The 25,190-nt window shown below is 53.8% G+C and overlaps 8 protein-coding genes across 8 annotated transcripts; 4 read left to right on the top strand and 4 right to left on the bottom strand.

Moving 5' to 3' along the window:
• Positions 1-773: 773 nt before the first annotated feature.
• V2A60_006982 (2EXR domain-containing protein) lies at positions 774-2,564 on the bottom strand (the record flags this gene model as incomplete). The annotated part of the gene is made up of 1 exon (XM_083258272.1): positions 774-2,564. The coding sequence occupies one exon, from the start codon at positions 2,562-2,564 to the stop codon at positions 774-776; it is 1,791 nt and encodes a 596-aa protein (XP_083114398.1).
• Positions 2,565-3,471: 907 nt separating this feature from the next.
• V2A60_006981 (uncharacterized protein) lies at positions 3,472-5,231 on the bottom strand (the record flags this gene model as incomplete). The annotated part of the gene is made up of 3 exons (XM_083258271.1): positions 3,472-4,417; positions 4,480-4,923; positions 5,008-5,231. The coding sequence occupies 3 exons, from the start codon at positions 5,229-5,231 to the stop codon at positions 3,472-3,474; spliced, it is 1,614 nt and encodes a 537-aa protein (XP_083114397.1).
• Positions 5,232-6,667: 1,436 nt separating this feature from the next.
• V2A60_006980 (glycoside hydrolase) lies at positions 6,668-8,224 on the bottom strand (the record flags this gene model as incomplete). Its single annotated transcript, XM_083258270.1, has 4 exons — positions 6,668-7,252; positions 7,303-7,547; positions 7,596-8,081; positions 8,131-8,224. The coding sequence occupies 4 exons, from the start codon at positions 8,222-8,224 to the stop codon at positions 6,668-6,670; spliced, it is 1,410 nt and encodes a 469-aa protein (XP_083114396.1).
• A 2,563-nt stretch (positions 8,225-10,787) lies between these two features.
• Positions 10,788-14,663, top strand: V2A60_006979 (uncharacterized protein; the record flags this gene model as incomplete). Its single annotated transcript, XM_083258269.1, has 9 exons — positions 10,788-10,871; positions 10,924-11,016; positions 11,074-11,653; positions 11,742-11,838; positions 12,901-12,962; positions 13,022-13,422; positions 13,477-14,113; positions 14,164-14,359; positions 14,411-14,663. The coding sequence occupies 9 exons, from the start codon at positions 10,788-10,790 to the stop codon at positions 14,661-14,663; spliced, it is 2,403 nt and encodes an 800-aa protein (XP_083114395.1).
• Positions 14,664-15,756: 1,093 nt separating this feature from the next.
• On the top strand, positions 15,757-16,780 carry V2A60_006978 (uncharacterized protein; the record flags this gene model as incomplete). Its single annotated transcript, XM_083258268.1, has 2 exons — positions 15,757-16,121; positions 16,231-16,780. 2 exons carry the CDS (start codon positions 15,757-15,759, stop codon positions 16,778-16,780), a joined length of 915 nt encoding a protein of 304 aa, XP_083114394.1.
• Positions 16,781-17,233: 453 nt separating this feature from the next.
• Positions 17,234-17,983, top strand: V2A60_006977 (uncharacterized protein; the record flags this gene model as incomplete). Its single annotated transcript, XM_083258267.1, has 1 exon — positions 17,234-17,983. The coding sequence occupies one exon, from the start codon at positions 17,234-17,236 to the stop codon at positions 17,981-17,983; it is 750 nt and encodes a 249-aa protein (XP_083114393.1).
• Positions 17,984-19,510: 1,527 nt separating this feature from the next.
• On the top strand, positions 19,511-21,592 carry V2A60_006976 (glycosyl hydrolase family 71-domain-containing protein; the record flags this gene model as incomplete). The annotated part of the gene is made up of 3 exons (XM_083258266.1): positions 19,511-19,639; positions 19,746-20,503; positions 20,620-21,592. The coding sequence occupies 3 exons, from the start codon at positions 19,511-19,513 to the stop codon at positions 21,590-21,592; spliced, it is 1,860 nt and encodes a 619-aa protein (XP_083114392.1).
• A 275-nt stretch (positions 21,593-21,867) lies between these two features.
• Positions 21,868-23,595, bottom strand: V2A60_006975 (FAD-dependent oxidoreductase; the record flags this gene model as incomplete). The annotated part of the gene is made up of 2 exons (XM_083258265.1): positions 21,868-23,300; positions 23,373-23,595. 2 exons carry the CDS (start codon positions 23,593-23,595, stop codon positions 21,868-21,870), a joined length of 1,656 nt encoding a protein of 551 aa, XP_083114391.1.
• Positions 23,596-25,190: the final 1,595 nt, after the last annotated feature.

The raw sequence follows: 25,190 nt of genomic DNA, 5'->3' as shown, positions 1-25,190 counted from the left end.
CTCAATGTTTACTGCAAGCCGCCCTGACTCCATAATCGAAACTTCTAGTCGCTATAAAGTTGCTCGCCCACTTCGTACTCTAGCATCCCTGACTGGCACCGTCAGCGCCCGGGTCCAGGGCTTTGATATCTCACTAACAGAGCTCCTCCAAATTCCGTGCTGCCTGCGCTGACGGTGCTCGATCCGTCATTATCAAGGTGCTGTCTTTGTCGCCAAACTCAGTCCCCTCGTGTTCCATCAGAGCCTCTGTAAGCGTCTGAGGGAACAACTTACAGAGACCTCAAGTTCAGCGAGCACTATGGCCAAGGCGCCGACTCGGACGTGTCTAACGTCGCATAATCGCAGCTGCAGAAGACTTGCCACCGGTGGGATGACCGACTGAAATCAGTCTCTGTGACTATGAAGTCAAGCAGAACCGAGAGAAAAGTCAGCAACGAGCCACAAGATCGAGAACGACTAGACGAGAAGCGATCATCCTTGATCTTGACGACGCCTCCGCTGAATGCGATGATGCGAGCTTATCAAGCCATGTGTGGATTGCCTCCTGATCACTAACAATGTGTAGTTCCACGTTGATGTAGTATTGCGTAGCTCTGCTTTCCAAGCCGCCAATCTATCTAATGCCATTTCCGCTTTCAGTAGCAACATATCCTGAGAAAATAAAAAGTGAAAAGAATCTATAGCCAGTTCCTACGCCGTTACGTTTCAAGACAAATTATACAAGTACAAAGCTAGGACACAAGACAGGTCCAAGAGCTCGAAGGAGGCGTCACCTATTCGTCCTCTTCGTCCTCTTCGTCCTCTTCGTCCTCTTCGTCCTCATCTTCGTCAGATTCGGCGGCCATGTTGTCGATCAGGCCACCCTCATCCTCATCCTCATCCTCATCCTCATCCTCATCATCTTCATCGTCGTCTTCTTCGCCCTCATCCTCCTCATCCTCCTCATCTTCGCTGTCCTCTTCCTCCGACAGACGACGCCGGCTTCGACTACGAATTTGGAGGCGATCCGCAAGTCTGACGCGCCGCGGTTGGTCATCATCTTCCTCACTAGAATCTTCGCTCTCTGCATCACTGTCGGCTATTTTCACCCTACGGCGTTTTGCAGGGCCTTCATCTTCATCCGAGGAGATAACCTGCGGAGCTGACCCATTGGGGTCGTCGTCGTCGTCTGAATCTTCAATGACATGAACGCGCTTTCGCTTTGATGGTCTATCGCTAGGTTCATCGTCCTCCTCGTCATCCGAGTCGGTAATAACACGGCGCTTGCGGCCCCGTACTGATGGGTTGCCTTCGTTCTCTGATGGCTCCGGGCTTGAGAATGGGTTTGGTGGCGCACTGCCGCCGTCTCCTTCTTCACTGTCTCCGTCATCAAGATGTTCATCCCCAGATTCATGAAAAACCTCAGGCTCGTCATCATCGATGCCGTCGCTCTCGTAGGCGTCCACTACCTCACTTGCATCGTTGACTTCGTAGTCTTCATCGGCGTCTTCCTCGTAACTTTCCGCATCTGAGTCTTCTTCGTTGGCGTCGAATACTTTCAAAGGCAAATAATCTGTCGCGACAAAATCATCATAGCGATCTAGACCCGATTTTGTCTGAAATATGACCATGGGATAAGTTTGTACTCCCGCTTCTTCGAATGATTTCTCATGTGCCTGAACTAGGAATTTTGTGTGCCACTTGGGAACGTGAATTTTCGTGAAGGAGGGGCTTTTCTCGGAATCGGGCCAGCAGACAAGCTTGGTGTAGTCCTCACCATAACCTGGCTCCTTCTCAAAAGTCTCCATGTAGTACTGGCGAGCGTGGGGTGAAGCGCACCAGCGCAAAGCGTCATCCTTCAGTCTGCGCTCGCCGTAATTATCTTCATCTGTGTATAGGAATAAATGTCGGAGAGATCTGAATTTGCGCAGCCAAGAAGTAACATCCGTTTCATGCGCGCGAAAGTGTCCGTCATGAAGCGGCAAGGCCAGGTTGACGATGGACTGTGAGAAGCCATCGAGTTTCACTCGCGTGGTCGTGCGAAGACCCAAGATCAGCGCTTCGAGGGAAAAATCAGGTACCGTTTCCAACATGACAATATCGGCCCTCAAGTTGACGCATAGTGTGAATTCCTCGCCGTCGTCTGCCTCGAGCCGCAACTCGTCAGGGAACTTCTCTTTGGCGATGGCCCGCGACTGCTGATTCGTAGCCAAAACGCAGCGCAAGGCGCGAGTCTGGTCCTCGAGGCACATTCCAGCGCCGATGACCTTACAAGGCTCTTTTCTGGACGGCGAGAGACTGTCATGAACATCGAAGTCAAGGACACGCGGTGCGCCTAGGAGATCAGGGCAAAATAAGGTCCAAACGCGTAGACGGAGCTCTGGCGGCAGTTGTGTGAATGGAAAAGGGTCAATTTCTTCGTCGTCGGAATCAGATTCCTCAGTCGTCGATTCTGCGGATTCCAAGGCCTCTTCATCGAGAAAACCATTCGCGCGAGTATTAGAGGCGTCGGATTCACTGTGGCTGTCATCACTGTCATCACTGTCGATGATGGTAGAGCGTGTATGCCGCGTTCGGGCCTTCATCTTGCGCGTTCGCATGTGCTAAGAACGCGACGTGTGTTATCTTGATAATCTTGATTGACAGGACCCTATGTAGCGAGAAACGGACAAGGAGGGGCTGACAGATGAAAGTGGTGAGTGAAGCAAGGCAAAGTCACTTCATTGTCTATGAAAACAAAATATTCAAGTGAATAAAGATCTTGATAGTGGGGCGCTGGGCTAGTGCGCTTCAGCACGTTGTTTTGGTGATCTAGGGATTGTTTTAGGGGCTCAACGGGCCCTCCAGTCGGTACAGGGCCGCTAAAGTGAGGATGTTTCAGCACAGTGTCCCACTGAGTGCCCGCCTGAAGACTCAGCGCTCACCAGGCCATTAGAATGTGTACCTAGGTTGGCAGTAAAGTGAGGCATCGAGACCATCGAGGGCCTCTTCATTCCTGCATTCCTCTTTGGTAGCGTAAGTATATCATCTTCCGAATTCCCTCAGTTTGTTCTTCATCACTATTGGTTGTCCCACCACAATACTGCTGTACAGATGGTAGCATGTCCCTCGTCCCTCGGTCGGTTACCTTCATCGCAATCAACACCAACGAAGCAAGATGAAGACTGAATTTCTCTCCGGAAAATTTCAAGTGGAAGAATTATACTAAAATTACTCCCCGAAAAGCATGATTTATACAATATGTATCCAGAGTCTACATCGTTTCACTCATCAAATCTATCCTCCTTTTGGCCACCTCCCCTCACGCAAGGATGTTGCTCCCGCGCGTTCAAATAAAAAAAACGATGCACGACCTCCTCCCAAGTAAGTACATTTTTTGAAAAATCAGTCAAAACAGGAGAAAACCTGTCACAAGAATCCACGTTATAAAAACCACGCTTCCAAGCAACCGTTTGCGCCGTTGAATGCATTGGCCGAAGCCTCCAACTCTCTTTACCAGCCAGGCTTCTGGTTCTCGAATATAATATGCACCGAGTCAATTTCCATACGCCTCGTCAAAATCAGCTCTGGGTCGTGGCTCGGCTCGGGCACGCCAGCGACCATGCTCCTCTTCGGTTTGCAAACGCCCTGCCTTCTCCCGTTCAGCGTCTCGCCCGGCGCGGGTGCAAGGTCAAACGTCAACAGCGTCTTGATGATGTTGAGCATCACGACGTTGAACACAATGTAGCGACCCGGGCACATGAGAACGGTGGGCAGTCCGAACGCCATGAGCTCCTTGACCCGACCCGTGTCTACCCTGCCCTCGCCGTCCAGGAAGCGGTCCGGGCGCACCGCGTCGGCATCTTCGCCCCAGCTGCTGCAGCTGTGCTGGTGCGGCAGCATGGGGGCCACAATCAGCGCCTTGCGGCGAAATGAAAACAGGCCCGAGAAGACCGAGTCGTGCGTGACAAGACGCGTGATGTTGGAGTTGGCGGCGTACACTCGAAGCAGCTCGTACCAAAACGACATGAGGAGCGGGCAGGACTCGCGCACGCGGCTAATGTCGACTGTCTTCTTGCGCCTGCTCTCCGGCACAGCCGAATCAGCCGTCTCAACGATGCCGTCGATTTCGGTTCGAATGGCCGCCATGAGCTCGTCGTCGGCGATCAGATGCCATAGCGCCCAGGTGTTGATGTTGATGAGGTTCGGAAACACGCCCATGATGAGGGAGAAGGAAAAGTCATTCCAGCCGGCTCGCGGAATACTGTATTTCTGCAGAAGCACCTTCACCTTGCCGATGAAATACAAGTCGTCATAGTCCTGCTCCTCTTCATCTTCCCCCCGCGGGATATCGAGCGTGCTTAAACCAGCCCGCACATAATCTCGCGCCTGACGAAAGGAGCTTGGCAGGAAAAGCGTAAGAGGATGATAGTAATGACGCAAGCCACAAAGCATCGTTCTAGTTCATAAGCATTCATTCAGAAGATTCCAGCAATTGTTTTTCTGCGACTCAACACTTACCGGAGACTGCTTCTGAATTTGGGATCATCGTAGGGTCCCTTGTCGCCCCAGATGACCGAGCCGACAGACATGGCGATGCCATCCGACACCCACTCTGCGAGTCTGAGCCGATTTGAGTCGCTCGGAACAGTTCGACGCCAGGCCTGGTTGATTTTCTTCTGGACGTGCGCGCCAAGCTCTTGCACCTTGTTGAGAGTCATGAGCTCATCGCGGAGAAGACGCGACAGCTCCTTCTTGAACGGGTGCTTGTCAGGCGTCATCATGCTCTCCTCGCTGGCCTTGTTGAAGCGCAAGTAACCGCCGAAGCCGACCCAGAAAGCGGCTGTGAGACTCAGACCAGGTGTCCTGGCAAAGAGTTTGGTCATTTCCGTGTTGGAGGCGTCCACCACGTAAATTCTCTGTGTAAAGAGCTGCGCCACAGATACCGGCGTAGCTTGGCTGATACTGCGCAAAGGAAGAACAAAAAAAAGTAGGTCAGTCACTCTGTCACATCATGGCAATGAACAGAAAGCGAAAGCAAAATCATACGATAGCCGGCCAAAGTATTCTTGAAAGTCAGTTTTCATGACTCCGAGTACATGGCCAATGTAAGGTACCCGCGACGATATCGTAGGCGGCTCGGCGGTTGCCTCGACATCCTTTGGCGATGGCCGCTTCTTCAACAGCGAACTATAAAGAGATGCAGAAAGCGCATAGGCTCCAAACAAGAGAATTACGACCCTGATCAGGCCGAGGCTGAAATCCGGGTCCATGTTGTGTATCAAGCCGTAGCACAACCACCAACAAGTCTATGAGTACAGTATTGGCTATTGTGTCAAGAAACAATGAAATTCGAGCCAAGAGAAGAGGCACTATATATGAGTGATGCGACAATTTATTCTCAAACACTAATTGGAGGGCCTGGCTTCATCAATGCGTTGTGCTAGCCATGTGCTGGTTACCCAATTACGCCACCGTTTTTTTCTTGTTTGATACGGAAGGTCCCGCACCAAATGAACTGACTCTACTCTGGCTATCTAGTCGAGAACTGACTGGTGACAAGGTAAATTTAAAACTAACAGACTTCCGAGCAGAGCTCCGCGTATTCCTCCAAGGCTAGGGTTACTTGCGAAATGGACCACGAAAAGCTCTGTGGGGGCTGACCCGCCTCTATTTGCTGACACCCCTTCATCAAGAGGTCCATGGTTCCGGCTACAAAGGGCTCTGCAAGAAAACATATGACACTGGAGAGTCGTGCGGGCTACACGATCCAGACTAGGTACTCTAGCCGACCACAGGAAGGCGTTGCTGACGGGCGCAGCTTGAACTTTGAGATGGCTGCGATGCTCAATTATGGCAAGTGAACTAATCCGCCCAACCATGACTCTGTAGAGTCGAGACGTCCGACGTCGTGTCTGCGGCCCGTTGGTTCTCAGGGCCGTTGAATGCCGGCTGAATACCTTCGGAAAGTCTGATGCTAGCCACCCTGCCGACGCGACAGCGTTCCGCCGCACAACGGCCTCCATCGCCTGCACGTCTTTGAATCCGGCACTCGCCGGTAGCATCGGCGCAACTTGATGGGCGAGTCGCCCCTGGCGGGCGCGCCAAACGTCTAGCGTCGTCACCGCTCTACTTGGTAGGATCGGCAACCCGTGGTCGACAGGGTGTACGGAGCAGCGCTGCAAGCCCAAGTGACGAAGCTCGCGAAGGTACCACCGAGTTTCACGCACTACTATTGGCCGATGAAGGGGTCAGAAAACGTGTGCGCGGACTCAGATTTCGCCCGATGACCAGATGCGTCGGACTGGGCTGATATATAGATAGCCAGCCACACCGAGGGTAATATATGTAGTAGAGTAGCAGCTGCAGCTGCAGCAGCAGCGGCGGCGGATACTTTTGGATTCTTATTTGTCGAGGGAAGCAATGCTCGGCCATGCGTTTCGGTGAGCCGTGGCCCGATATTTGGGACAATTGACGCCTCATTCCATCCCATCCCATCCCGTCCTGTCCGATGCGTCTCAACCAACCATGGACGGAAAACCGCGCACAGAAGCGAGGTTCACGCAGCAAAGGCGGTACATGCACAAATTACCCGATTAGACATGGCTACTCTGCAATGTAAAGACACGCCCAACGCGCCAACGCCAATTTCATTTGTACCGAAAAGGAAAAAAAGCCGACTAATGCTAATATTGTCCCTGGCCCGTTCTCAGACCGAGAAGCCCATCCACCAAAATGTACCAATAGCTCCGAAAATGAGCAGAAATGTCAGAATGCCAGCGCCTGCCTTGTCGGCTGTGGTTATTGGCTTGGGCGGATCTCGCCCATTATCGCCACCTGCAAATCCGCCATTGGGGCTGCCTTTGGACGTGCCGCCCGTCGCGTTCGTCGTGGGCGGATTCGCCTCCTTGATCAGGAGACTGGATACTGCGGCGAGAGCACTCATGTACTCGCCGGCGCCCGTCGTCTTGTCGACACTGGGGTCGACGAACTTGCCGCCACTCCAGTAGAAGCCGCAGGTTCGGCCTGACTCCCGACCGGTGCACTGGTTAGCAGCGGCTTGAGCTGATTTTTGCAGAACGGGCAAGATCTTCTCAGCCGTGTGCGGTACAATCTGCGCAACCACAGACAGCCAGCGGTGTACGTAGCCTTTGAATGTGATCATGTCAGCTGTGCATCTCCCTGTCGATCCCTCGCATGGGACCTCATATACGGCGCCGTCGTGGACAAACGTCTTCAACATGGACTCCAAAAGCTTGTCGACACGGTCGCCCCATTTCTTGTCACCATCCGTCTATAAAGAGCGTGTCAGTTTGATACATTAAGACCTGAGATCAGACTTACATAATTATACATAAACGCCGCACCTTGGGTCAAGATCGCAGCGTTATATGAAAAAGTGACCTTGTTGATATTGGTGCAGTTGTGTTGCACGTGGGCGCCGTCATAGACCAGCCAGGTCTCATGATCAATGTAGTTGACGTTCCAGATCCAGTCCCATGTCTCCTCTGCAAACTTTGCATATGTTTCGTTCCTTGTATACCGGGCAAGGCGTGATCCAATGTTGAAAAAGCATCCATTGGCAATGGCTACATCGGGTTAACCCAGGTTCAGTGGCCGACGAGGTGCAAACTCACTATTTTTATAATCGTACCCGGCATTGGAAAAGGGGACTTGCCATCGCATACCGCCGTTGCAATACGAATCATGTCTGCTAGGGTCTGCTTGCGTCGCCCAGACGGCTTGCGCCAAGGCGAGCCATTGTGGCTTGTCTGCTGGGGGGTCAGGAAATTTATTTTCGGCGGCAAGCATTGCTGTCATGCCCCAAAAGCCCTGGTCATCGTTTCCGAGTGAGGCAGTGTGATTTCGAGGCATAAAATCCTGATTTTCGCCAACTTGATGCAAAATCCCTTGCATGACTACATCATTGTAGCTCGTGTCGCCTGTTAGGTGCCAGTAGTCGATGTAGGTGCCCATCATGGCACCGCCCTGCCACCAATAGTAGTCTCCCTTGTGTTCAGACGGTGGTCCTGGTAAGATTCCGGGTATTTGTCCGGTCTTGTTGCCTTCGTAGAGGAGCATCAGATCATATGCGATCGTACTGGCGGTAGTCTTGATCGCGTCTGCGCCATTGTCAGCGAACGCTCGCTTTTCCTTGCATGCAATAACAACCTTTGGTGTCAACTTTGTAATATTGGGCAGTGACACAATCTAGAAATCCTGTAAGGAGCAAGCTCGCGGCGAGCGTTGCGCGTGAAGACGGCATTTTTGTATGCATGAAGACGATGTCGAGTCGCGATCGTGAACCCGTCAGCTGGTCGGATGTCGGTGGCGGCGAAGGACCCGAGGCGAGCGCGGTGGTGAAAGAAATCAGGTGTATGAGCGCAGCTCGAATAAGGATATTGATATAAAGAATGAAACTTGGACTGTTGTATAGAAGACGACAATGTTGACGTCGATTTGTGTGATGTGGTGACCGGAATTTGAACTAGCAAGTACTGTCCGCTGTATTAACGAGAGGAATTCGAAAATAAGAAACAAACAAGAAGGAAAAGAGTGAGATAGGTATAAACGACGGTTTTCGATTGAGTCAATCAAATTTGAGAATAAACTGGTTAGAAGAAAGAGCAGAAACAAGATGGAAGAATCTGAAATAGAGCCTGACATGCGAGCAAGGCGAGGCACCATTACACAAGGCTTCGTCGTCTGTCATCCCCCCTTTTCCATTTTATTGACCTCTGGGGAACAAATTCTTGGCAAAGCATCGGATTCGAGTTTCAAGTTTGGTGCTCTGCATGGACAACGTTTTGAGGGTGGAGTAGCAAAGCCACCCCAACATCCCAAGTGCCAGCCAGCCAGCCAGCGAACAGCAATCAAATATGCTACCAAGGACTTGTTTGTTGGTAGATGGCAGACGCTTGGCTGGCAAGCCAAGAAAAGCCGACCAGCTCGGCGCTTCATTAGCTGGCAGTGCAGAGTGGCTGAGCAGTCAGTTGTAGTGGGTGTCAGTCTTGGCAACCATGACAAGTTTCCTCAGGTCCAAAGATACAGCCTTTTGCCTACTTACGATCCCTTCCCACAGCCATGTCTGAAAAATATTCAGTTTACTAGTACTCCGTACAGAATACTGTATTTACATCCGCAGCAAGGGCATTCGAAACAGTAGCCTGCCACAGCTGAGCGCATCGGGCTGACATATCGCTGTACAGGTCAATAAGCGCGTCAGAGTCACGGTCGCCCTGCGCCAAGCATATTTGCCCCCCCTGAAGCCAAGATTAGCTCAAAATGGTACGGATAGATTCCGCTCCTTCATTAGCCCCCCGGAGGAAGAATACTTGCTAGCCAAGCATCGTTCGTTCCTCGGCTTTTTCTTCGAGCGTATTGGCGAGATAAACATAAAAACCAGAAGAGACAGTTCAGGCCGGGAAAAAAACAGAGATGATTCTTGCATGGATTCGAAATTGTCCATTCTGCGGTTGCTCGATCATCAGAGATCAGCCTGGCGTGGAAGGGACTGGAGGCTATCTTGGCGCCTAAAACTCTATTATTAAGGTTCCTTGGCCCCCTGTGCCTGTCCCAGGGGAGGGGCAGCCTTCATTCCCTGCTAATAGACCAATAAGACTCCGTACAAATTATTCACATTATGAAAGTATGCCACAGTGGTGTAAGATGAGTGTATAATATGTACGGGGTACGGAGTGCTGAGTCGGCCATCGAAGATCCAATCCTCTACTTATTCTTTTATTCTTTTATAAGCTTGAGTCTACCCAGCCATGCCTAGATGTTTCATCACGGCACCACTTTGTGATTTCCGAACCCACTCTGCTCAGCAGCTTGAGTTCGGCAAAGTACCTGAGTAGGGCAGCCCACGGTCGGCAAGTAAACAAAGAGCAAAAGAAGATGCCTTTGTCAAGATTTGCACAGTGCCACTTGAGCGTCCAAGTATTGTTGCAGGCTCCTGGGCTCTCAACCCGGGCCGTCCCTGACTGAGTGGAACGAGCGGTCAAGCCAGAACCTTAGAAACAAAGGGCTAGTTAGCATGTCGCTTTGATGGAACCCAAGTTCTTACCACAGTCTCTCATTCCAGGTCAATAGTCATATAGCATCAAGAAAGGGGAGCCAATCGCTACCGGCATTGGCCAATTGGCATATCAATGCGCAGCGCAACCTGGGGTAGTGCCAATGCCGCGAGCTACACGGAATGTCACCAATTAGCCCCAGCATGCATGCCATCGGTCGGTCCGATTTGTGAGGGCGGGTCAAGCTACCCCGGATGTTTGGATTCATCAATCAGACGAATTGCATAAGCATTTTTCAGGCTTTGACTGCAAGACACGATTCGCACTGGCACTATGGGCATGCACGGAACAACCCGATCATGACTGGAAAGAGGCTGAAGGAACAAACGAGAGGAGAAGCCTCTCCATTTTTAGCGGCTAGAATGGCGACAACAATTGCTTTAAACATTATTCCCACAAATTGTCCACAGTTACATCGATCATTTAGATCGTTGCCGTCAAGCTATAAGCACTAAAGCACCGCATCGAGAAATCCCGCCAAACAGAGCGCAGTACAGCTCTCCCTTTCACCAGCAACGATGAAACCAGGCTACAATCACCTTCCATATGGGGAAAAGAATCGTGGTTGGTGTCAACATGTGCTTCGAGCCAACCTTTGTGCAACACAGCTGACAGGTTCAGCTATCGCTCTTTCGACGTTGTGTTTTCAGCTAGACGGGAAAGCTACTCGCGTGCAAAGAGTATATATTCTTCGTAAATCTCCAAAAAAAAATGCTCCGAGTCAGTGCTCTCCAACACTTCGGACACAAGATGCTTTGGACACTACCAGCTCTTCTTCTTGCAGGAAGTGCCTCGGCGCACACTGCTGCCTTTGTTAAGGGCATGTATTGCGAAGTAAGGTCACCGCCCAGGAACCCTCCCGCGTCAAGCTAACTTCGTCATCCAGGGCGGACCTGATCCCAATAACTATAATCCCAACTCCAATACTCCCGTCAACCCTCTGTACCAACTGACCAAAGACGAATGGTGGATGCAGAAAGTATGGAACAGAGACCACCACCCGCCGAAGCATGCTAACCCGTGATCGTGATGATAGACACTGGGCTGTCTCAACAATCCGCCCAAAAACGGGGATTCCGTTGCGCTCCCCGCTGGCGGCCAGTTCACCGTGGAGCTTGCCCACAACCAAGCTCAGACGAGTCTGTCTTATGGCGGACAGTACGCGTCCGAATGGCCAGATGGAAAGAACCACCCGGAGGACTGGCGTGGTCCTGGAAACCCTCCCGACTGCATCCAGGACGACGGTGCGCTTCACACTCACGACCCGTCCACTACCGCCGGTACCGCCTGGGCCATATCCTATGAATCTGATATCAGTAAAGTCACCATGGAGAACCTCGTTGTCTTTTCCGTCCTTGAACATACCCCTTGGAAGCGGATGGCCACCTATAAAGTGCCCAAGGACCTTCCTCCTTGCCCCCCGGGTGGCTGCTACTGCGCCTGGCTTTGGGTTCCCGATGGCTGTGGCCAACCGAACATGTACATGGCAAACTACAAGTGTCATGTCACAAACACCTCTTCAAATCGCCAGCTCGCCAAGGCCAAGGCTCCAGTCTATTGCAAGGATGACCAGTCCAAGTGTGTCGGAGGAGCGAAGCAAATGATTGCATGGAACCGTAAGTAGAAAGAACATTTCCATGTCTATGGTGACCTGTTCTACTTCATATCCCCCCCTTCCCTTGGATATTACTAACGCTTTCGTAGAAAAGGAAGGAAACAATGTCGAGACCCCCAACGGCGCTTCTCCCGGCTACAATCGCGGCATGGGTTTCGCTCCTGGTGCTCAGAACGATATTTTTCTGTAAACCCAAAGATTTATTTCGAATCATCTTGAGCAGGTATATAGTGGGACCAATGTTTATCTACGTATATATATATATATATATATTCTACAATACGTTGTATTTGCTTTGGTGACTTGGCCGCGCTCTTGGAAAAGATGGCATCGGCATCAATTGACACAATCTTAGCGCCCGCGTAACGGCTGCCAGAAAACAAAATATCCGCCCAGCTATAGTTGCTCCTGAATTGCGACCACAATCGATGGGCCGCAAACTGGCGAGCACATGAGTGGAGGGACCAACCAATTACCGGCTGCCCAGATGCCGCAGCTAGCAACCCCAGCTTCGCAACGAGGCGCGTGATGCAACTGCACCAATCGCAACCCACGAGTTTCTAATTGTAGAGCCAGTGCGGAGATGTTTTGTTCCACGCCGAACCCAAAATTCCACTTTTCGGCAACAAACCACCAATACTGGCTGCCAATTCACCACTCAGACCGGCGTCGTTACAACCGTGTGCTAGTGGGCGATTCCAGTGGCCACTTTAAAACGGCTTGCTGGGTTTCTCGCTGGCCCTTGCCGAGTCAAGCTATTTAGCTTTGGGCAGAAAAGAAAAGTTACTTAGTCGGGAAGTCCCCGCCGAGTTTGACCGTAACTAGAACTCAACACTGACAACAACCACGGACATCGTACGCCTACTGCGACAAGACCGTCAGTGTCAGGCGTCGGGGGTGCTTTCTTACTTTCTGTGAGGCGGCAATATATACTTTGTGGATAAATGCGTACTTGAGATTGTTCCAGGAACATTGCGCGGATAAGAATGCCGGCGATCAAATATCCCTGCGTGCAATGCAAAGGTAGGTGGGCTGGCGGTTGGGACACACGGATTGACTGACGATTTTGCTAGAAAAACATGTCAAATGTAAGGGTCAACCGGCGGGAGCTGCCTGTCGGAAAACTGGATACCTTCATTGGAGCCATCACTGACGATAGATACCAGGCGACGAGGAGAAGCCGAGATGCAAGCGATGCCAACAGAAAGACCTGCCCTGTTCCCGGCCTACTAAGAAGACCATTTTTAGACACGGCGCCACGACACATTTTGATAAAGATCAAAAATGGGTCAATAGCTCTGCCAGGCAATGTAAGAAACGCAAGATGGAGCACCATCGATCTGGCATTCAAATTGCTTACTGCCAGCAGTTCGGGTCCAAACGACGGGGGACACGTCCCCCAGCAATATAGATCCCGAGTCGCCACAAAGTCTCCTCAAGATAGCAGAATCAAGCACGGCGGGAGATGCCACTTCTAGTCACTCCTCGGCTTATTCCACTCCGGTCGAGACACCGCATAGCGCCCCTGATCAATCGCAGTCAACCCATCTCACAAGAACTGATACAGCGACGGTGCATCGGCCCAGTATTCCACCCATTTCCTACTTGAATTCCTCGTTCAGTCCGCCAGTCGGGCTACCAGGTATCGCTAGCCTCACAGCGCAGCCCGTGCTAGGTCATCACGATGCCGCAAACTTGCGTCAATTCCCTTTGCATGAAGCCAAAGAAGCCTGCCTACTTCGATACTTTATTGATGAAATCTCACAATGGGTATGACTGGGTAATGTTTGCTACTATGGACCATTTGACTGACCGGTTGGTTAGTTTGATCTGTGCGATGAGCATCGGCACTTTCAGCTCATTGTCCCTCTGAAAGCTCGAAAGCACTCCCATTTACTCGACGCCATTTTTGCTGTCTCAGCACGGCACTTGAGTCGACTACCGCAGTACAAAACGCCGCAGGGGATCTTGTACCAAGGCCAGCTTCTCACAACTCTTGGCAATCACGACGCGGTCGAGTATATGCTCAAGTGTATTCCTGCATTCCGCCGGTTCCATGAAAACGAAGACGATGATTTTCGCGAGAGCATTATTGCGACAGCAGTGATCTTGCGCCAACTCGAGGAAATCGATGAGGAAGATGAGGATGCGGACGATGACTATCCTATGACTGGGGATGAAGAGTACCTTCACGAAAAGCAAATCAACTTTATGCCCATCATCAACGCCGTACTTCGCGACCCCGCATCGCAAGCCATGTTTGGACATAGGAGCCTCATTCAGGCTGCATACTGGTTTGCTCTGCGACAGGAAATATATCACTCATTCACTCGCCGAAAGCCACCCCAACTGGATCTCCCGACGGAGTACTGGCAAGGCGCCTCAAACGTGAATAAAACAGTCATGCATACAGTACAGGTAGCCAAATGGCATTGGGGGAGAGGCACGGATGATGAGTTCTGTGAGCAAACTTGCACCTGATGGCAGAGGAACACCCCTAACCGTGCACAGTACGGCTGATGGATCAGCAGAGCTTCCTCGAGAATACAGTGCTCGCAAACACAAAACCTCTCTTTGAAAAAGCAGCGGACAAGCGCCAGGGCGAAATTTTCCCCACAATATGGTACACGTCACACATTGAGCTGACGAGCATTCAGCAATCGCTCATGGCGCGGTCTGTTCTAGTTTCCGAGAATCCGTACCTAAAGTAAGCATATTTCAACTTTGCTGTCTTCAGGTGGCTAACAGGAGCACCCAGACAGCAACCTTCTTCACGCGCTAGTTGGCGCAAAGTTGAGAACGAGGTGCGCCTTCTGATGCTTGACCTTTGTGGAATAGCTCTGTGCCATCCTGCATCTGCTCCGGCGCTAGTCAATGCTTCTATAGGCATTCAGCTATATGGCGACTATTTCACGGACCAATACGAGAGGTTGGCGCTTCGCAGTGTCGTGGAAAAGTACCGCGATGCACATGCCTGGCCTGTGCGGCGACTTCTCGAGATGTTTAAGTAAACGGTGCTTTCTTTTTGTGGTCGTTTTCGGAGTTACAGAGAGCTGGTGCTAAACAGACATAATAAGAGGAATTATTATGGAAATAGCATGATGATTTGATGTTGTTGGCACCGTCCCTAGCTTGAGGGCTGTCCGGAGCATTGTACCCGGTATTAGTCGAAGATGGAGTAACGCCGACATCCTGCCGTGATAGGGCCTATGGACTTGGTATATTAGCTGATACCAAATAGGATCGAAACCAAGAAGTCGCCGCTGCGGCCTAGTATTGGCCTCACGATGAGCAGTAGTTGGAGGATATGTGTGAATGCTGCCACAGCAACTGCACGTCGGCAGTTTGACTTCTCCACGCTGGCAATGGAAACTAGAGGCCTTGCGAGCAAGCTCTTATCATTATGTCTTGTAGATAGGGCAAGCCCCCTTCATCTTATCAGCTCACAGCAGTGCGTGCATGCCATTTCGACGAAGAGACTTGACAAACCTCCCCGACTGGCCAAGAACACCTTCCAACTATGGAACCGATGAAAGCCTTTGCCGTCACAAAATCTGGGTACAATGACCCGTACAAGCTTGTGCCAGCGATTTCCCATGAAGCTTTTGCCTCAGTTGAGAATATTTCTGCGCCGGAGGCTCGGGTAAGCTTATGCAGTCATCTAGAACTTGAGCCCATAGCCTCTGTCTAAGTGGACTGCGCTGACAGACACTAGCACTAGTTGACGCGACGGCTTCACGTTTGTTGGAGAAATGCTTTCGGCGTTGACGGCTTTGGGATATCGAGCCTCTGCGCTACAACAAACAAGAAATCTTGCTTATTGACATCCATGGCTGTCGTTGAGGCGGAACTTTCGGACACTGCCTCAACAACTTGCTCTGTCTAGGTCTCGTTTTGGACATCGCGATGAACACCAGAACTGCTTACAGATGAAGCGGAGAGCTACCATTAGCCTTGGTGGCCTCCAATGTCAAGGGAACGGACTTGGCAAAATAACTGTGAGATGTAGGATATAAGAAAAGGTCAAAAGGGTATAAAAGGCAGCGTCTTTCCTCCTTGAGATTATAACTCGACATCCTAAACATCCGCTTCCCTCTCATCACCATGTTTGTCAAGACTTTTACCATCGGCTGCATTTCTGGCGCGGCGCTCGTCCTCGCCGGCAATCCTGACAAGCCAGAGATGAATCCCGCTTTTGACTATGGCCGTTTTGAAGCCGGACTGCGCGACAACCTGCACCCGACACATTCGAGCTGGGATTACTGGGGTCCCGGCTGGATTCCCCAGTCCTGCAAGGACATTGCCACCAGCCACGGCCTCAATCCCAATGATTTTACCATTTTCAATGTCCACTACGATGATTGCCAGGAGGGCTGGACGTTTTGCCGTCACAAGGACTCGGGTGCTTCGGAGATTGACATGATTGACATCTTTGGCCGCGCCCCAGTCCACATGCGGTCCTTTATCCGGTAATGATCTTTTCAGCCCTGCAGCCCTACAGGATCCCCCCCGTCGTCCTGCCCATGATATTTGCATGATGGCTGACTTTTTTTTTTTTTTTGCGCTTTTGCTCCACAGTCATCTGGTCGCCACGCCCGGTCTGCACGACGGCGCTGCTGCCTTTACCTACTCGTCGGGTGACTGCGTCGTCGAGAGCGCGCCCGACCTGAGCGTCATGCTGCACGAAATCTCCCACAGCCTGGACTGGCACGCGCTCCCGCAGTACCCCTCGCCCTTCTCCAGCAGCGGCGAGTGGCAGAGCAACTACGCCCAGGACTCCAACACGCCCACCGGCTACGGCCGCACCAACTGGCTCGAGGACTTTGCCGAGACGGGCAAGGTGGGCGTCTTTGACAAGGTCGTCCCCGGCGGCTTCGGCAGCATCGCCGGCAACTGGAACCAAATCTTCCACCAGTACGCCACCTACCAGGGCTATCTCGGCGACACCATCCTGCCCGGCGGCACCTGCGACAAGCGCTTCCCCAACAGCGAGACCGTGCCCAAGAATGACAACAGCAAGAGAGCCGATCTTGGCGAGAAGCCGGACAACACCATCAAGTCGGAGAACATTACCCTCATTCGGGTGCGCCCTGAAATCGAGGGCCAGGTCGCTTTTTGCAATCATTAGTTTCGGAGACAAGGAGAGCGGATGTGACTGTTGTAAATACAAAAGGAGTACATAGCAAGCATGTTGAAGCGGTTGCCAAGAGAGCTGTGTACATCAGTGCTGTTCAACGAGGCGTATACGTGTGTCTTTTGTGTTTTGGTCAAGTCAGGGCTATTTGGCGAGTAAGCTTGGTATTTGTCCCTCTATATCAAACTATTTGGTGTTGTGGGTTGAGGTTGGCGTACGCATTTTAAATCCGGTAAGCCCATGCGCGCTAATAAGAGGTTGACGAGCCTGAGACCCAATCTCTCACCGTGAACTACCACCATCTCACCAGTAAAACAAAACCCAAAGTCGCATCAATTCATCCATTTATCAACCCATAATCATTCGGATACTACATGTAACTGAATGACGGCAATCAAAATTCTACTTTTCTTTCACGATTGACGGAGATTCGGCCACCACGTCTCAATGGCCATGACACGCCGCTCTTCACGCCTCGCCGGGGTCATGGCGCAACAAACGCCGGCCCCTGGTATCGCCAAACCGGGATCAAAGACATCAAGTCGCTCAAATATATCAAGAGGCTCGTCGTCCGCGGCATCAAACAAGACCTCTGGCAGCGCCACCACGGCCACCACCCCCAGGAGCGTCACCACAGATATCCCAACTCTCCCCTTTGCGGACGGGCAAGCATTTCGGCGATACATGGTCGAGGTCGGGGTTTCTGCTCCCGGCGTCTGGCTCAAGATTGCAAAGAAGAGCACCATGATCCCCACCGTCACCTACGACGAGGCCATTGACGAGGCCCTCTGCTGCGGGTGGATCGACGGCCAGCGGCGCCCGCTCGACGCGCAGTACTTCCTGCAGCGCTTCACGCCCCGCCGGCGCAGGTCGACGTGGTCGCAGCGCAACGTGGGTAAGGTTGCCGCCCTCGCCGCGGCTGGTCGGATGCTGCCCGCCGGCCTCGCCGAGGTGGACGCGGCCAAGGCCGACGGACGCTGGGAAAGGGCCTACGCGGGGTCGTCCACGATCGAGGTGCCGGCGGACTTTCGGGTCTTGCTCGATGCCCGCCCCAGAGCAGCCGAGCTGTTCGACTCGCTGAGCAAGTCGGCGAGGTATCCGTTTCTGCATCGCTTGCAGACAGTGAAGAAGGAGGACACCAGGACTCGCAAAATGGCGGAATTTGTAGATCTTTTGGACAGAGGCGACACGTTGTAATGGGCAAAGATGAGCTCTGTATAAATGACGATTCCATCTTACTCCCATAAACGTTTATACTATCCACACTGCCCGTCCAATTCCCGCCAGGCGAGTATTAGCTTGATCGGTATATTCTACGACCGCCATCAATACAAGTTATATCAATCCATGTTAGTGGTCTGGCTCCCATCTTCAAACAGGCAACTGCTCGATTATGCCGTAGCTGCATACCAGGTCTGACAGCTGAACATTCATGGCTACAAGGCTGTCATGTTGATATGCTTGCACTTGCAGCCTGTGGCCGGTGTTGATCTCTGAAGAACTGGAAAAAAAGACAGCTTCACCAATGCCCGCGCGGGGATTTTTGAAGCAGTCCACCCTCCGTCACGCTCACAACCCCCTTGTTTCTTTTCAACGAGAAAGCCATTCATTCTCCCAGCAGCCATCGCGCCGCCGACCATTGCACCAGCCACTCGGATCACAAAGCAAGGCACACACTTCGGTCAATCTGGCTATATAATAGCCCCGGGCTTTTGGCGCTCAGTACTAGTCGCACGACGGGCACCACACCGGGGGTTGGCTGACGGACAAATATTCCACCAGTGGTGGCAGCGCAGATGTTGCCCCACGATCGCGCATCCCAGCGCCAATCCCAACGAGGAACAACCCTTCTTCACCTCCCATTGTATGGCGAACAGCTAGTTCAACCTAGCTTAACATTCGGCTGCAAGCTGTTTGACGAGCTAAAGCTTTAGCTGCGCACTGGTGTCGAGGAACTACGGGTAAGTTTGGCAGGTGGCTTTGGCACAGAGCCAATCCGCGCCAAGCCGTGCAGTTGCGGAGATTCCCCTGATTGAAAGGGGCAGCGACGGCGCGCCTTTTCTCTGATTGAACAGTGCCAACCCTAATAATTGCAAAGAGCGGTCTCGATGCAGCACGGCACTGGCGGTTTCCCCCTTCACCTCGTCGCGGCTTCTACCATTTCCGTCACAGGGCAGGCAATATCCGCTTCCTTGAGCGCCGCAGAGAGACTTGAAATGGGGGCGGAGGCTCCCATCGGCGTACCAATGCAGCTGCAATTGTAGCTACAAATCTTGATGGGACCGTTTCCCTTTGCAGTTCATGCCGAGCGATTCGAAACATGTCCATTGTGGAGAGAAAGAGAGAGAGATGCCCACAGAATCCCTCCAACGTGCCATGCTTTGCCAGTTCCCCGTAATAAGCTTCCCGATACGTCTAGCGACCCGCCTCCGGCTTACACGAATGCTACGTCGCCCGTGTTCTGACGGGAGCCACCGCTGCAGCGCATCGGTCCGATAAACAGGCACATGTATTGATCAAATCACCAGTCTTGGCATTTTGGATGTCTATTTCTCCGTTGAGAACCGTATCTAGTGGGGGAGCCTGGCTGTGTGATGGCAACTAGCTCTTTCTATATAAGACGACGCTGTACCAAGCCGGGGCTTGAATCTTATGGTTCCAGTTGACCTGTTATAGGCACTTGTCCTACAATAGTCTTTCTGGACAGAACATACATCAGTCAATATGCTCGGTGCTCTCCGCAAGCTCGCGGTGGGTGCTCTGGCTGCCGCCGCCGCTCTCTCGGGCGTGGCCTACGGCGGCCCGGTCGCCGAGCGCGCCACCACCGACCGTCTTGTTTTTTGCCATTTCATGGTACGTGTCCCGGAGGCGGGGGGCAGTAATGACCCCTTCGTCCCTCGTCCCTCCCTTTATTGGCCGAGATGGTTGCTAACCAGGCGGCGCGCATCCTCCTCGGCAGATTGGCATCGTGGGCGACCGGACGTCGGCCAACGACTACGACGATGACATGCGACGGGCCAAGGCGGCGGGCATCGACGCCTTCGCGCTCAACATTGGCGTGGACGGGTACACGGACCAGCAGCTGGGGTACGCGTACGAGTCGGCGGCGCGCAACGGCGTCAAGGTCTTCATCTCGTTCGACTTCAACTGGTGGAGCCCCGGGGACGCGGCGGGCGTCGGGGCCAAGATCAAGCAGTACAAGGACCGCCCCGCGCAGCTGCGCGTCGGCGGCCGCGTCTTTGCCTCGTCGTTTGCCGGCGACGGCCTCGACGTCGACGGCATGCGCGGCGCCGCCGGCGAGAACGTCTACTTCGTGCCCAACTTCCACCCGGGCCAGTCGGGCGCGGACAAGATTGACGGCGCCCTCAACTGGATGGGCTGGCCCAGCGACGGCAACAACAAGGCCCCCAAGAACGGCCGCTCCGTGTCCGTCGCCGACGGCGACAACGCGTACCAGAGCTGGCTGGGCGGCGGCAAGGCGTACCTCGCCCCCGTCTCGCCCTGGTTCTTCACCCACTTTGGCCCCGAGGTCTCGTTCAGCAAGAACTGGGTCTTCCCCGGCGGCTCGCTCCTCTTTGACCGCTGGAACGAGGTCCTGCAAAAGGGCTTCCCGATGGTGGAGATTATCACCTGGAACGACTATGGCGAGTCTCATTACGTCGGACCTCTGAGCTCGCCTCACTACGACGACGGCAACTCCAAGTGGACCAACGACATGTAAGTCTATTTCTTGTTCAGCAGCTCCCCCTCTTTTATCTTTCGCCCTTTCCCATCATGAGCAGGGACTTTTTGTATTAACAACGCGGTTTTTTCCCTTTCCCTACCCTTTCCAGGCCCCATGATGGATGGCTGGACCTATCCAAACCCTTCATCAAGGCGTACAAGGCCGGCGCCAAGTCGGTCGACAACTTCATCGAGGACGAGCAGATTGTGTACTGGTACCGACGCACGCTCGCCTCGCTCGACTGCGACGCCACCGACACCACGTCCGGCCGGCCGGCCAACAACGGCTCGGGCAACTACTTTGAGGGCCGGCCGGACGGGTGGCAGACCATGCCCGACGTCGTCTACGTGGCGTCGCTCCTCAAGGCGCCGGGCACCGTCACCGTCACCTCGGGCGGGCAGACGAGGACCGAGAACGTCCCCGCCGGCGCGCACGTCTTCTCCGTGCCCGCGGGCGTCGGCCGGCAGACGTTTGGCCTCGCGCGCGGCGGCTCGACCGTCATGCAGGAGACGTCGCTCATGGACATTGCCGACGTCTGCCCGTGCGGCCTCTACAACTTCAACGCCTACGTCGGCACCGTCCCGCGCGGGCCCGGCGACGCCCTCGCCGGCCACGGCCTCGCCTCGCTCACCGTCGGCCTGCACGTCAGCACCTGCGAGGCCAAGCCCTCGCTCGGCACCAACCCCCCCGTCGGCGGCAGCAGCAGCACGCCGCCCGGCAACCCCGGCACCACGCCGACCTCGACGCCGGGAAACCCGCCTCCCACCTCGAGTCACGGCGGTGGCGGCAACCCGCCCCCGACCTCGACGGCCCCTCCCGGCGGCGGCCAGGTCTGCGTCGAGGGCACGGTGGCGGACGGCGAGAGCGGCAACTTTACGGGCCTCTGCCAGTTCAGCTGCAACTACGGCTACTGCCCGCCCGGCCCCTGCAAGTGCACCCGCTACGGGAAGCAGGTGAGCCCCCCTCCCGAGACGGGCACCCGCGGATGCCCTCTGCAGGGTGAGGGCGACAGCTACAAGGGCCTGTGCAGCTATACGTGCAATCACGGGTATTGCCCCAACACGGCTTGCCGTACATGCTAGATGACGGAGGGACGGGGATGTGAGGGAGAGCTTCGGGTCTTCATATTGGCTCGCAAAATACATAAGAATTCGAGAAATTGTATATTTTTGCAATTCCATAGTTACAAATGTGACTTTTAGCTACAAACGGCCAGATTCTATACTCAAGTCACGGGCGTCAGTCGTGGCTATAATGAAAATCATGTCTCCCCGGGTCGAGGTCGCAAGAATCGAAAGCTATTATATTAATCTGCATGACTGTTTGGAACTGGCTTGCAACATCAACTTTATCAGACTTAGTCGGACAGGTTCACGCTCAGAACATCGTAGCCAGCCTCGAGCATTGATTTGCTGGGCATCTTGCCGAGGCGCATCAGCTCCGACGACTGCATCACGGCGGGGTCCATGCCCATGCTAGCCGCGGCCACGACCGTGTCTCCACGCGTGTAGTAGGCGATGAATTTGCCCTGCTCCAGGTCGCCGTGGAGGACCAAGTCGTCCCACCCGCCCACGGCCGGGCTCGCGTTGCCGCAGTACCGCAGCTGCGCGCCGAGCGCGGACCAAAAGATGGGGACAAAGGGCGGCGCCGGGGAGGCCGGGTTGGCAATGTGCTGGGCGGCGGCGCGGCCGGCGTTCTGTGCCACGTTCCAGTGCTCGATGCGCGTGAACTTGCCGTCGCCGCCGGGTCCGTTGTACGGGTACGTGGCGATGTCACCGACGGCGTAGACGTCTTTGAGGCCCTGCACCAAAAAGTTGTCGTCCGTCCGGAGCGAGCCGTCGTCCTCGAGACGAATGACGGAGTTGTCGCGCAGGTACTCGGTGGCGGGGGAGACGCCGACGCCGAGGATGACGAGATCTGCTTCAATCTTGGTGCCGTCCTTGAGGTACACGGCACCGACGTTGGAAGGATCGGAGCCCGATGGCTCGGCCTTGTCGACGCCGGCATTCAGGTGAAACTTGACGCCTTTGCTCTCGTACGTCTTTTGGACGGCGGCGCCGACTTGCTCGCCGAGGATGCGGTCCAGCGGCGTCTTTTCCATGCCGACGACGGTGACGGTATTGTCCTTGCTTGTGGCATTGGCGACCTCCATGCCGATAAATGAAGAGCCGATAACAACGATTTTCTTGCCTTTGCTCTCGCCAATGGCGTCGTTGATCTTTTTCGTGTCGTGGGCGGTGCGCAGCGTGAAGATGTTGCCGAGGACCTTGAAGCCCTGGAGGGGTAGGACGCGAGGCGTGCCTCCCGTGGCGAGGATGAGTTTGGAGTAGGCGAAGCTGCCTCCGCTCTTGGTGCTGACCTTGCGCGCGGAAAAGTTGACGCTGTCGACCTCGCCGTCGACCCAGGTGACGGAGCCGGCCTCGAACCAGCTCTTCTCGCGCCAGGCAAGCTTGCCGGCGTCGGCGATGAGGGCCTTGCTCAACTTGGGGCGGTCGATGGGCAGGTAGCCCTCGTTGGAGATGACTGTGATGCCGGCGTCGTAGCCCTTTTCGCGGAGGCCCTCGACGGCGCCCATGGCGCCCGAACCGCCGCCGACGATGACGACGTTTCCTTGAAACTTGGACGTGGCGCCGGCGTTGCAGGTAAAGTTGGGTCGGCGGCGGGAACTCTTGATGGTAGCTTCGTCGCCCGTGACGTAGACGGCACCGTCGCGTTCGGTGAGCTTGAAGGTGGGCAGGGCATCGAGTCCGGGGGCGCTCTCAATATCTCCGGTGCGGGCATTGAAGCAGGCTTTTTTTTTATTCAGTGAGGAAAAGTCCTTGTAGGGAGGGAAGACGTGGACTCGAGAGCCATCTCACTCACCTCCGTGCCATGGGCAGGTTAATCGGCCAGAGCCAGTCAGTACGCCCTTGACCAATGGCGCACCGTAGTGTGTGCATTTGGAGCCAAGGGCCTGGATCTGACCGCCAGCATTGACAAGGAGAACTTTGGCATCCTCGATTCCTTCAACCTCGACCTCTTGCTTGGAGCCGGGCGAGATGGAGAGCGAGGTGAGACCCTTGAGCTTGTACTCTTGGGCAGCCATTGTCGAGGCGTGAGCAAAGCAATGTCGACGGGTAGAAGCAAAGTGGCGAGAACTGATGATGGGTAGGACTGAATACTGTAGAGCGACGACAGGCCGAGAGAGGGCGAGACGATTTAACAATCGGCAAGGGGGAAATTGGAGGTTCATATAGCACGAGTCGATGTGATGGTCATAAAGAAGGAGAGGGAGAGAGATTGGAGAGCTACGAGTGAGGGGTCTGCGGGCGAGCTTGCACGGCGGACTGGCCGGGGACTACGGGGAAGTGCAAAAAGGTCGGCGTTTGGTCACACCAGTGGAATAGCCAGCAGAGACTCGCACCATTGGCGGTGATTTAGAGCGGGCGTTGTGGTCATGATGCTGTCTGAGGAGATGACATTGGCGGGGCGCTCATTGGATGGACGGAGTGCCGGAGCAGCGATGATCTGGGGGGGAGCTTCGGAGGGTGTTAGTGGGAGCTAGTGGCAGCTTCAGCGGGTGAGGAGTGGGTTTTCGATCAAGGTAGTGGACAAGACGTGCTGGGCGATGACGACATGAGCTTCGATTGCGTAGGGTATTTTGGAGTGGCAGACCTGCAGTTGACTACCCTAGAGGGGTAAACGGACAGCTTTGTAAGTACTTGGAATGAATGCCCAGTTTCATGGGGGTCTGCATGGCGACGAAAATTGCATGCTGCATGGTTTTGTGTTCAGTAGTACTGATAGTTATTCGTGAGAATCTTGGTCATCTGGGTTGCACAAGGAAGGATAGTTAGTTGTACCTTGTAAACGAGGCTGGTTATACTTTGCAGCGCGGAATTTTTCCCAGCAACCGTAGCTAACGCGTAGCATGTAGTTACTGTTAGGAGTACCCCCCTGTCACGAACTGTTGTTTTCGGCATGGCCTGTTAGCACCGGCCGAGCTGTACGTGTGGTGTGGATTGGAGAGAGATTGGGCAAGACGATATATCGACTGTTTGTTATTGAGACCCTGTCACGGGTAGGCTGAATTGCTAGGTAGCTGGCAGGATGGAGACGGGTGGGTGGACAAAGTAAAAAAATCGCTGGAAAAGTTGCTGCCTTGGCTAGCTGGTTGGCAGGTTGGCATTGGCAGGTCGAGTGACGAGCAGGAGGTTGGTATCGTGGCAGGCATCGGGCATGAATGCATGATGAAAGGGACGGTGTAGATGCAAGGTGATGCAGGATGATGCGGGCAGATGCAGCTGCAGCTACTTGCCCGTACTGATAGGTGAGGTTGGTAGCAGGGAGACGACGCCACTACAGGCTGTTCGTCCCCCACAGCATAACAGCCACAATGGTTCTTTGTTGTGCATGCTAAGTACAGGTCACAGCACACCTGCCTAGATTTAAAGATGCCAGTAATGGAAGTTGATTGCAGCTTCGTCAGCCCCGCTGCTACATAGAGAAAAATATAGAAAATAAGAGAAGAAGAAAAGGAAAGAAGAGAAAAATTCTCACAACTCTAATTACAATGAACAAATCAAGTCATTTCATTTCAAATTTCAAATTACATCTCCCACCCTGACCTAGTTGCAACCCCACGCGACCGCCCACTTCATTTGACCGCCCAGCACGTTGACAGAGAGCAGGAGAGTCCAA

The sequence above is a fragment of the Cordyceps javanica genome, chromosome 4 (assembly GCF_051103115.1).
Source record: "Cordyceps javanica chromosome 4, complete sequence".
Classification (NCBI taxonomy): Eukaryota; Fungi; Ascomycota; class Sordariomycetes; order Hypocreales; family Cordycipitaceae; genus Cordyceps; species Cordyceps javanica.
This window is presented reverse-complemented; position numbering and strand designations above follow the sequence as displayed.